Below are 12,924 nucleotides of genomic sequence, written 5' to 3' on the forward strand. Positions count from 1 at the left end.
GACTGGCAGTCCAAAGATCTTAAAGATAGCTCCTTTTGGAGCTTTTCTGGGACAGAAAATCCTTTTCCTCCATTCAGCTGCAGTAAAAATAGCTGGCAAGTAGTGACTGCGAGTACACCTTCATTATTTCCTAGGGTAAAATCGGTGATGGCCTATAAAATCAAATTTTAAGGGTTTCTGAGGGTAGGGTTCAGGTTTTCCACCTCCCCAGACCCCAAATTGCTATTTTTTATTTTTGGATTTTCGGGGGTGAGGGTGGGAGAGGGAGGGGTTTGCCATATTTGGCGCAAATTCACTGGCGGGGCCATCTTGAATTTTTATCAATCTTTTTTTCAAAGCTTAAATTCTGCCTCAATACCCCTCAATTTTGTTCAAAATTGATAGGGATGAATTCCTCAGCTGCTAATCTGTCGATTACATGTTTGGATTGCACCAAATGGTCGATGCAGGAGTGTCTGTATACCGTGTGCCGCAGAGCGCTGGGGGATCCTAGTAGCTTCAAATTGGCCTTACCATCCTTGGTATGTGGATCTGGTCTATCTTCATCAAGATAGGAAATTTGAACTCCCCCTTCATCGTGATCTATTCAGACAGGTCTGGTTTCCATGGAGAATCTACAGCCTTGCTGCAGCTTTTGAAGTCCAAGAAACGTTCTGTTAAGGCTTCTTATGTCAAGGCATAAGAAAATAATTAATGTCAAGGCATGGAAATAATTATGTCAAGGCATGGAAAGCTTTAGGAGTTTCAGACTGTATAGGGAGCCTTTTCTGCTCATAAGACTCGGGAGTTATTCTCCATATGGCCATTTCCTTTCTGCCAAAAGTGTGTTTTTATTTTCATGTTAACCCAGAGGTTCGTTTACCTGCCTTCTGCACCTTGGGGTAAATGCAAAAGGATCAGAACTTGCGCAAATTGGATTTGCGGAGGGTCCTCCTCCATTATTTAGAGAAAACTAATGATTTTCACCTGTCAGATTATATTTTTTGTCCTGATGGCCCAGCCTCATTAAGATAGGTCAGCAACTACTGCTTCTGTCGCATGTTGGTTTCATATGGTCTTTTTCATCAACTCACAAAAAGGAATCCAACAGAACTCCGTAGATGCAGAGCAACAGAGGACCAAAGAGAAGTCCTGCAGATATGATGTACTTGATGCCAAGTCTTTATTACAATCAATAAACGTTGTTTAAATGTGGTCCACCTTTGTGATAAAGAAACAAGGACCCAACACGACTTACATTGACCGTGTGAAGCAGCCACCGGTTTCTCTCGAGGCTCACTCAACTAGGAGTATTGTGCCATCATGGGCGGAGACTCGAACTGTTTTGCCAGATGAAATTTGAAGGGCGACTATTTGGTCTTCTCTTCATACTCTTTACCAGGTTTTACTAAGTGAATGGTATGGCGTGTTCTGATGCCACTTGTGGGATCTCAGTGTTTAGGGTAGACTCTTCTGTCCCTCCCTAGACAATGCCATTGCTTTGGTACGTTACCTTGAGTATAGAATCCGGATTGGACATACCAGAATAAAAGATTAGGGTCCAAATTCTGTAATCAGCTCCTAATGTTAGGCACCTATTTTAGAGGTGCCCAACTAGATAGGCGCCTATCTAAATTGAATAACAAGCTCAATTAAGCATTTTAATCAGCACTAATTGAAACGTAGATGCCTATCAAGAAAGAGCGATACTATAACAAGGCACCTCAAAAAATTGGCGCTATGCATGTTAGGCATGGGCGTGGTTTTGTGTTAACTGCCTTATTACAGAATTGCTTCTCTTAAGCGTGCTTAAGCGCTTGCATGGGCGCCTAACTTTTAGTTTTGTCCATAGAGCTGACCTATTTATTGGGCGCCTCCAAAATAGGTGCCGCTCAGCATGATTCACTAAACAGCACCCAATTTTACTTGAATCGCGCTGAATGGGATCTAATTTGGCGCCTAACTTTTGGGCACTTCTTATAGAATTTGATCTTGGTTCTCACCTTTGGAAATCTTTCTGGTAGTCCTTGGAGGATTCTATATGACCCGCCCTCTCAGCCTAATTTTTGGTGAGTTACCTGCCTTTTTCTGCCTCAGTCTTTTCTCTTTACTGGGCGAAGTATCTTCCAGCCAGCAGATGGGCCCTGGGAGGGATTTCCCACTTATGTGGCTCCAATTGTTACCAATGGCAGGTTTCTAGTGGGTGCTCATTGCACACAGCAAGTTAGTTCTGCATTATTTATGAATGTTCTCTGTGTGGTTTGCTGGCTGTTTGTTAATTATACACAAGAGGACTAAAATCAATCCTTGCTAGTTGTAATACCGCTCTCAGAAACCTGTGCTGTCCTCACACAATGTTCAGGACCGTATTCACAGGTAAATGATATCTTTCATTGAGACAGTATTTTCTGTGTAAACACCACAATGCGAGCTCATATAAAGTGCTGAGTGCAATAAATAAGTGACTTTAAAACAGATATCAAAAAAACTTTTTGCACTTATCTTATGAAGAGCTGGCTTGTAGTTCAGTTCTTAGTTTAGCCATGTTATGAATAACTAAGAACTGAACTACAAGCCAGCTCTTCATAAGATAAGTGCAAAAAGTTTTTTTGATATCTGTTTTAAAGTCACTTATTTATTGCACTCAGCACTTTATATGAGCTCGCATTGTGGTGTTTACACAGAAAATACTGTCTCAATGAAAGATATCATTTACCTGTGAATACGGTCCTGAACATTGTGTGAGGACAGCACAGGTTTCTGAGAGCGGTATTACAACTAGCAAGGATTGATTTTAGTCCTCTTGTGTGTGAGTTGGATTGGTTTTCATATGAGGACGTTTTTGCCTAATATAGAGATTTGTGTTTGTTAATTATACCATTTTGTCTTGTAGAGCAAAACAAAACAGACCTTACTTATGTTTCTGGGGCGTTATCCCTATGCCTTCTCTTTTGGTTGCTTGGCTTTTTGACATAACTGGGGGTGGCTCTGTCTCTCTCTGTAGTAGGAGGAGCACATAGTGAGAAAAGTGTTGGATTTCTGCAAACACTGGATGCAGGGGGAAAAAATTAAATCCTTCTGAACTAGCCCTTCGTTGCAGTACTCACTCCCAGAAGAAACATGCCCAAAACCCACGTGCACCCTAGGTCCAGAAGGTGGGAATAAACGAAAGAGAAAAAATTTTGAGTGCGCGCAGTCAGGCTCCCACCGCTGACGAACGCCATACCATCTCCTTGTTTATCTCAATAGAGCCCTGTGCTGCCTCTACCATGTCTTTCTCACCGGCCATCATGGGATCTTCCTGCACTTCAGCATGGCTGCTGGCCCACCCCCTATGACATCATTTGTTCCGACGTAGAGCCGGCAGACGCAGTCATCGCGGGACCTTGCTGCACCTCCCCATGGCTGCTGACTGCTCCGGAACAAGTATGTCGGCGGGGGTGGACTTGCAGCCGCGTTGAGGTGCAGGTCCCGTAGCATAGTAGGGTAGGAGGTTCTGGACCCGGCTGGCTGTGCACCCCCTTAGAGTGTGCACCTGGGACGGTCCGCCCTCCCTCCCTGCCCTTGGCATGACACTACTGTAAGGAGAGCCAACTGAGATACCTTGTCCTGGAGGCATGGAAGAACTTTTACCAACATATGAAACCAGATCAAAATGGCAGGCATTTCTAATCATTTAATAGATAAAGAGCTCTGGGGGGAGGGAGATCAGAGTCTGCTTTTTTTTGCTCTTTTCACTGTTGTGTTTGGTTATTGGAGGATTTAACTCTTAGCTTTTTGTCCCTCCATCCCACCCCCTTCTGCCCTGATTATTTAGGTTCTTCCTCTTATACTGTCCCTAGTTCTGAGCAGGAGATCATGGCAGAGATTTATAAGCATGGACCTGCAGAAGGAGCATTTGAAGTCTATGAGGACTTCCTCTTGTACAAATCAGGTATGCGCTGCTTGGTCTTGTAATCTCCTCTTCTTTTTTTTGTGTACATTTTAATCGCTTATACTGTACTTTTGTTTGAATGTTTTTTATTGATTGTAAACCGTCTAGATACTTTTTTTTGATAGCCAGTATATCAAAGAAATAATAAACTTGGAAACTACTTGGGGCCCCTTCCCTTTCCCTTCTTCTAGCCTTTCCTCTTTCTAAATTGAGCTGCCTATGACAGCTGCTGTGTTGTGTTCTGTTTCCTGTGCCATGGTGCTTAGGATATATGTGGTACATGCACCTGGTTATCCCCTGGTCTCCTATTGTCAGGATAGGTATGTCTATATCCAAATGGTTGGACCATTATAATAGGCAAGCTCGTTCTAGCAAAATATATCTGATATAGTGGTCTATTCTTTTTTTTTTTTTGTAAATAATTTTTATTCTTTTTTAAATTCTTACATCAAGTGAAATACATGTATTACATTCAATTATGAAGAAACACTTGAAATTATCAATAAATGTTCTTACATTGTAAATTAAAGAAACCCTTTATCAAAATTTTATATCATATTATTATTACAATATTTTTCCCTTCCCTACCCCCTCTATATGTTCTATACATGTGTTATGATATCTGATCAGTAGAATAATTTGTCAATGGTCCCCATATTTTATTAAATTTTTTAATATAACCTTGTTGTAATGCCATTACTTTTTCCATTTTATATATATGACAAATTGAATTCCACCAGAAAGTGTAATTTAATTTAGTGTAATCTTTCCAATTCTGAGTAATTTGCTGAATGGCGACCCCTGTTAGAATTAATAAAAGTTTATTATTGTTAGCTGATATCGGACTCTGTGTTCTCATTGTTGTTCCAAATAATATTGTATCATATGATAGTCCAACATGATTTTCTAATAATTTATTAATTTGGGGCCAAATTAATTTCCAAAAGGAATTAATACAGGGACAAAAGAATAATAAATGATCTAATGTCCCCACTTCTATCTTACAATGCCAGCATCTATTAGATCTACTACTATCTAATTTCTGTAATCTTGTAGGGGTCCATAAAACTCTATGTAATAAAAACATCCATGTTTGACTCATAGATGCTGACCTTGTAGTATGTATTCTCCAGGACCAAAATTTTTGCCATTGAGATGCAGAAATTGTCTGTCCTATCTCAATACTCCAAATGTCCCTAAGTCCTGTTCTCTTTTTTTTGTTTGAAAATTCATATATAATCTTATACCATTTTGCAGCTTGGTGTCCTAGAAAATCTGCTTGAAAACAAAGGATTGGCAAACTATATTGATTATTAAGATTCTTCCATTCAGGGAACCCTTCCTGAATAGCCTGCTTCAATTGCATCCATTTAAAATATTGTGTTTTTTCTAATCCAAATTTTTGTTGCAATTGTGAAAAACTAAGCAGTGATCCATTTATTATTACATCTTTTAAAGTACGTATACCTGCTATTATCCATTGTTTCCATACTATTTTAAATCCACCAATTTTGATCCTGGAGTTTACCCAAATAGATTGATTTAAAGATTTAGCCAATGGATTTGTTGATAAATTGCTTATAAATCTTAATGTTTTCCATGTATCTATTAGAATTCTATGATCTTTATAACTCCTGGGCATTGTTATACTAATGAAATGTTCTGGATGTAAAGGGAACATGAGGCGCCATTCTAAATATAACCAATCAGGTACATTTTCCATGAGATCTGGGAGGATCCAATACATACCCTGTCTTAAAATATAGGCTTGATGGTACCTATAGAAATTTGGAAAATTTACCCCTCCCTCCTTAATTGTTTTTTGTAATGATGCTAAAGCGATTCTGGGTCTTTTCCCAAACCAAACAAATTTTGTTAGTATACTGTTTAACTTTTTATAAAATGACCCCTGAAAAAATATTGGGATCATACTCATTTGATAACAAACCACAGGTAAAATCATCATTTTAATTGTTTGAACTCTTCCCCACCAAGAAAGATGTAAAGGATTCCATTGCTCGCACATTTCTGTTATTTTCTTTAATAAAAGTTTTTCATTCTCTTTTACTGTGTCATCAATTGTATTTTTTATAAGAATACCTAAATATTTTAGTCCTTCCTCTTTCCATTTAAATGAATATGAATCAAATAATCCTTTGGTACAATGGATATTAATTGGAAGAACTTCAGATTTTTCCCAATTGATTTTATATCCAGAAAACTTTCCAAACTTTTCTATTAAGTTAAGTAGATCTGGAATGGTGTCTTCTGGTTCTCTTAAATATAATAAAATATCATCTGCATACGCAGATAATTTAAATTCCCAATTAGAAAATGTGATTCCCTTTATTCCCTTAGTTTGATTTATTGCAATTAATAAGGGTTCCAGAACGATATCAAAAAGTAAGGGAGATAAAGGACAACCTTGTCTAACTCCCCTTAGCAAGTTAAATTTATCAGATAAGTTATTGTTTATATTTAATCTTGCTCCAGGGGAGCTATATAATGTTTGAATCATTTTAATAAAACCAGGTCCTACACCAAACCATTCTAGAGCTTGATACATAAACTTCCATTCTACTCTATCAAATGCTTTTTCTGCATCTAATGATATTAGAAAAGCTGGATCATTCAAATTTTTTGCTAAATTTAAAGAATGAAATGCTAATCTAGTGTTATGTGAAGAGTGTCTTTTAGCAACAAATCCTGTTTGATGTACATCAATGATAAAAGGAAGAGCTTTTGCTAGCCTTATAGCTAGCACTTTAGCAATTAATTTAGCATCTACATTCATCAAAGATATAGGCCTATAGTTTGTTATCAATGTCGGATCCCTGTTTGGTTTTGGCAAGACAATTATAACAGAATCAGCCATAGTTCCTGATATATTTCCATTATTCATTTGATATTGGTATAAATTTAATAGATAAGGTAATAAAGTATTTTGAAATGTTTTATAATATTCAACAGTATATCCATCTCCACCTGGAGCGGATCCAACTCTAAGAGCCTTCAATGCTGATTCTATTTCTTTTAAAGATATATGTTCTTCTAAGCTTCTTTTTATATGATCCGGAACATTTGGTCCAATAAATGAATTTAAAAACTCTAAACCATCTTGTTCTTTATTTTCATAAGTATTAGAAGTATATAAATCCTTATAAAAATCAAGAAATTGTTTTATAATTTCTTCAATGTTGGTGTGTTTTGCCCTGCTTATCTTTAATTGCAATTATTTTAGTTTTTCTTTTTTTTGCTTTAATAAAATTTGCTAACAATCTTCCAGCCTTATTTGAATTTCCATAATACTGTACTTGTCTATAGAACATATCTTTTCTTACAAATTGAGAAGAAATCTCATTATATTTAACTTTTGTTTTTAATAATTTCTGTAATGTATCATGTTCCCATTTTATAATTAATTTATGTTCTAGTAATTTAATTTCTTGCTCCAATTCTATAAATTGTTTTTTAAGTTGTTTTTTCTTAAATGCGGAATATGATATAATATTTCCTCTCATTGTTGCTTTATAAGCATCCCATAAAATTTCAATATTTATGTTGTCTGAATTATTAATTTGAAAAAATTCATCCATTTTTACTTTAATATCTTCTATAAAGTTCATGTCTGCAAGCAAAGCATTATCAAATCTCCAAATTGGTTTAGAAAAAACTGATATATCATCCTGCAGATCAACCCACACACCAGCATGATCTGAAATAATTATAGGATCAATAATTGCTTTTATCACTCTTTGTGCAATATTATTAGAAACAAATATATAATCAATTCTTGAAAAGGATTTATGGACCTGAGAACAAAAAGAATATTCCTGATCATTAAAATGAAGGATACGCCATATATCAACTAAATCACAAGATTGTATCAAATTGTCTAATCCTAATGATTTCATAATTTTACTTGGTTTTTTATCCAAAATAGGATCCATTACAGCATTGAAATCTCCAGCTACTATTAAATTAGAAGCAGCCAGTGGTAGTAATATCTGTTGAATATTTTTGAAAAACTCCATTTGATTTGAATTAGGAGCATATAAATTAAATAAATCCAGGGTTGTATTTCTCAGATTCATTTTAATATGTACCCATCTTCCTAGTGGATCAAATTTTATTAATTTGAAATCTGCTATGAATTTCTTATTTATGAGAATAGCTACTCCCGCTTTTTTACCAATAGCAGGTGCAAAAAAACATTTGGACACCCAACCCCCTATTAGTTTATTAGATTCAAGTCCTGTCAGATGGGTCTCTTGTATGAAATATATGTCAGCGTTTTGCTTATGAAGAAAATTCAGTATTCTCTTTCTTTTGATTGGATGGTTAAGACCATTGACATTAAGAGAATAAATTTTAAGAGCCATCTAAATTAATAAGTAATGTTTGAATTAGAACTCTATAATAAAAGTTTAGATCAGACATCCACACATGTTTAATATTTATTCCTTTTCTTATTATCAATTCCTTACTTATATCTAATTCCATTCCCCTTTTCCCATCCCCCTCCCATCCCTCCCCAATTAACAAAAGTTGTGTACACTTGGCCTCACGCATATCAAGATCAGCAATAACACACTCCAAGAAGACCTTAAAACTTTCAATATTCAATTTAAGTCATCTGAATATTAAAATTATATTAAAATGTAAGTAATAATTCATATATTTTAGTAATCATGAATTAACTAAATAAATTTCATATATATTTCTTAATATATCAAAATTTTTATATTCAATATTATTAAATCTTTAATATCTTTTTATTATTATATATATTTCTTTTTTTTTTCCCATGTTAAATATAAATTGTTTATTGTAAAAACAAATAAATATATATTGTTTATCTTTACTTGCAGCTTTGTCTCTGGTTTTACAGCCTTTTAATGTGTTTCTTTGCATCCAGTAGTCCAAGCTGATGGTTAGAGTCCAAGCAAAGATCTTTGATTTATGCCTCAATTGAATCTGCGACCAAAATTAGCTGCTTGGTTTTGGCAGAAACTGAAAGCATTAATGAAATCACAGACAGATATTGTTTATCTTTACTTATATTCTAAAACTTTAAAACGTTTCCCCCTTTTTTTTTTTTTTCCCTGTTTTTTTTTTTTTTTCATCTTTTACTTTATCATCGTGATATTATTAATATGGGAGTATAATGTTATGTGAAAAGTGATTCCACGAGCAAAGATTCCTCCCCCCTACGAGAGATCACCACGAAACCACACACCAGCTATTATGTATTTTTCTCTTTTTGTCTATCTCTCTTCCTCTCTCTTCTCTTTTTCCTTTTCTTTTCTTTACTGTCCTTATCTTCTTTCTTCTTTTTTTCCCTTGAAGGAGAACAGTTTAAATAGGTCTTTACAAGTTTCCCTTTTCTTGTAGTTCAAGTTCTAATATCCTTTTCCTTCTTTTTCTTCTTGTATTTTATGGAGTAAGTTCATATTATGTTCCGGTGTATGTAGAAAAAATCCATTTCCTGTTTCCTTTTCGCACAGACTTTCGGGATTCTGAGTTTTTAAGTTTTAAAACTTTTGAGAGAGAGTAGAGGGAAAACAAATCCAACAAACCTTTTCTTATTTGCGGTGTGTAATTCCGCAGCAACCCCCCCCAGAAGAGAGAAATCCCACACGAAGAACCACTCCCCTCATTCATTTTTTTTTTTCCCCCATATTTCATCATTCTATTTTATCAGAAATCAATTTGCAGAATAGTCTTTTAAATATAATTAAATATTTTTTATATTAAATCGTTCAATTTCCTGTCTATTTTCTTTATTTTCATATCATATATTATAACATCTATTTTGTTAACTTTCTATTATATAAATTGTATTTAAGCCTTTTAATAAATTTCATTTGCATTTTAGAATGTTTATTACATTCTAGTTCTACTGTAAGAGAGACGTTAGAAAAAAATACATTTGAAGCTAATCTAAGCATTCTAAATCGTTGTATTTTAAAACACAGAAATCTTTTCCTTTAAAATAAAATAAAATAATTCATTTTTTTTTTTTTTTTGCTATATAATCAATATATGCTATATAATCAATATATGTTAATATAATTCAATTTTTATCATTTCTAATCAATATATTTAAAGACATATTAATCAAATTAGGATGACATAGGCACTTCTTGAGTTTGAATAAATCTTTCTAGTTTCTCTGCATCATCAAATGTTAAAGTTTTGTTTCCGATGGTAACCTTCATGTTTGCAGGATACATTAAACCAAATTTTGCTCCCAATTCTCTTAGCTTTGGTCTCAATTCCAACAGCTTTTTTCTTTTTATTGCTGTGTTTTTAGCGAAGTCAGGAACAAAATGGATGTAAACATCTTGATATTTAAGTCCTTTATTTTGTTTTGCTAGCTGAAGTATTTCTAAGACCTGTTGGTGGCGCAATAGTTTGAATATAAATGGCCTTGGCAGATGTTGATTTTCTCCTTTTTTCATAGGCACTCTATGTGCCCTTTCTACCTCTATGGGATAGTTTGTTTTTATCGGAAGTAGTTTGGGAAGCAGATTTTCAATAAAGGCTACCGGATTTCCCTTCTCTGCTCCTTCTGGTAATCCAATCAAACGGACATTACTTCTTCTTTCTCGGTTCGAATAATCTTCAATTTCTTTAGTAAGTAGATCTATTTTTTTCCTATCTGCTCGACTGCAGCATGCTTCTTCTTCTACAATCATCATTCTTTCTTCTAGGTTATTAGATTTTAATTCCAGGAGATCCATTTTTTTGTTTAATGTGGAAACTTCCTCCGATATATTCGTTACTTTTTTAGTTAAAATTGATAACATTTCTTTTATTTCTTTTATTACTTCTACATCTGCCATCTTTAAGCCTGACTCCTGTTCCGGTTTTGCTCTCTTACTGCTTCCAGACATCGCAAAGTCATTCTTGTTTTGTTTTCCTGTTGCCATCCTTTTATCTTATCTTCTTTATTTAGTCTAAGCACTTTTTTTTAATCCAATTTTAAATCTTTTTGACTTTTTCCGGACTTTCAAGGTCTTTTCTCTGGAGCTCACTTATTAGCCGACCTTCCTCATGCGCGTCCAAGCCACGCCCCCTATAGTGGTCTATTCTGATAGCTTCCTTTAGGTATAAAACCTGACATTGTTAATCAGCTTTTATCCTAAAGTCATCCTCTACCCCTATATGCTTTGCTAGCACTCCTTGCTATCTTAGTGTTCTGTTTTTGTCATATGTGTGTGTGGTGATTAAGATATGAAAATGGTCCCTAGATTGGAAGCAGGATGCAGCTCTCATGAGCTGCTGTCACTGCTGCTTTCGGTTTCATTGATTAGGTGTTAGCAGGTATAGAAGCTGTTTGCTTCACCATTGACAGCCCTAGTGCAGAGCAGAAAAGGCTGCAGACCAACAGCAGACTTTCTTCACTCCAGCAATAGCAATAGATCAGGGATCTCAAAATCCCTCTTTGAGGGCCGCAATCCAGTCGGGTTTTCAGGATTTCCCCAATGAATATGCATGAGATCTATATGCATGCACTGCTTTCAATGCATATTCATTGGGGAAATCCTGAAAACCTGACTGGATTGCAGCCCTCAAGGAGGGACTTTGAGATCCCTGCAATAGATGATGAAACTCCAGGACACAAAGTGAATCAAGAAAGGGCCAGTCCCCTTTAAATACTGTATTCTGATGTTTCCAACCTTCCTACTCTAGTAGTTAATTTCCAGTTCTTATTGTTGGCGAAAGAGGCACGTGATTTTTAAATGTAGATTAGCTCATTGTGTTCGCGCCCTTGGTCTTGCTGATGCACATTACTCAGAGGCTACAGAGCCGTGAAGATAACGCAATGCATAATAAGATAATGCAATACAAAATTACAAAGTTTGAACGTAATGCTTTACATAGTATGCAGATGATATTACTATCTTGTTACCCTGCAAGACCATTTTGAATGAATGAATTACCCAGATTTCCAATGTTTTAGAAAAGGTAGAATCATGGATGATGCAGTTTAGGTTAAAACTTAGGGGTCCTTTTATCAAGGCGCGGTAGGCGGTTAATGTACGAAATACCGCGCATTCAACTGCCTGCCGCGCTAGTCGTTAACGCCTCCATTGACGAGGGGTTAGTTTTTTGGCTTGCTGCGGGGGTTAGCGCGTGATGAAATGTCAGACACGCTAACCCCCGAAGCGCACCTTAATAAAAGGAGCCCTTAATTCTGAAAAAAACTAAGATCATTTTAGCTAGCCCTAATGATAAAATTCAGGAATCAACAATCCAATTCAATAGTCAAAACTGAGATAGCGTCTAATTTGAAGATTTGGGGTATAACTTTGGATCGTAATCTAACTTTCAGGAAGCATACAGACCTTTTAATCAAAAAAAGCTATGCATTATTGTGGAAATTAAGGACTATTAAGAAGTATTTTGACATGTAATCCTTTCAGTTTACAGTATTGTCCACTTTAGATTATTGTAATATTGTTTATCTAGGATTACCAAAAAAGATTTTATTAAGACTCCGACTGGTTCAGAATACTGCGGTTAGTTTCATTTTTGGTCTTAAAAATATGATCATGTACACTTCTCTTTCCGAATTCACTGTGATAGGGGATTAACTGACCTGCGAATACAGAAAAACCTTGAATAACTTTTTTTCATATGTTATTTGCTGTTTTCTATTAAAAACCATCGCGAATATGGTGAAACCGCGAATAACATGGTGGGAGACCTGGCCTGTTTCTGAAGGAGAGGCAAAACACGGTGAAGAAAGTGCTGGGAATTAGCTATTTTCTGTGTGAACGCTTGGAATCAGATTTCTCTATGCAAGCTGATATAATTGGAGGGGGGAGGAGTCAGCAAGCTAAAAACCGTGAATAATCGAAACCGCGAATATGGAGAGAGAAGTGTAAGTTCTTGTTATGCTAGATTACATTGGCTGCCGTTTGGGGCCAGAGTGTTTTTTAAAATTTGGGTGTGTTTGTTACAAGGCTCTTTTTGGACTATTACCCTCTTATTTGGTATCA

The 12,924-nt window shown here is 35.5% G+C and overlaps 1 protein-coding gene across 1 annotated transcript in view; it reads left to right on the forward strand.

Moving 5' to 3' along the window:
* CTSB (cathepsin B) overlaps positions 1–12,924 on the forward strand; it is a 113,704-nt gene that overhangs the window by 85,004 nt on the left and 15,776 nt on the right. Inside the window, exon 8 of the mRNA XM_033935519.1 lies at positions 3,797–3,913. Within this exon, the coding sequence (XP_033791410.1) occupies positions 3,797–3,913 (117 nt within the window). The remainder of the gene's footprint in view (positions 1–3,796; positions 3,914–12,924) is intronic.

Source organism: Geotrypetes seraphini, chromosome 3 (genome assembly GCF_902459505.1).
Source record: "Geotrypetes seraphini chromosome 3, aGeoSer1.1, whole genome shotgun sequence".
NCBI classification, from domain to species: Eukaryota; Metazoa; Chordata; class Amphibia; order Gymnophiona; family Dermophiidae; genus Geotrypetes; species Geotrypetes seraphini.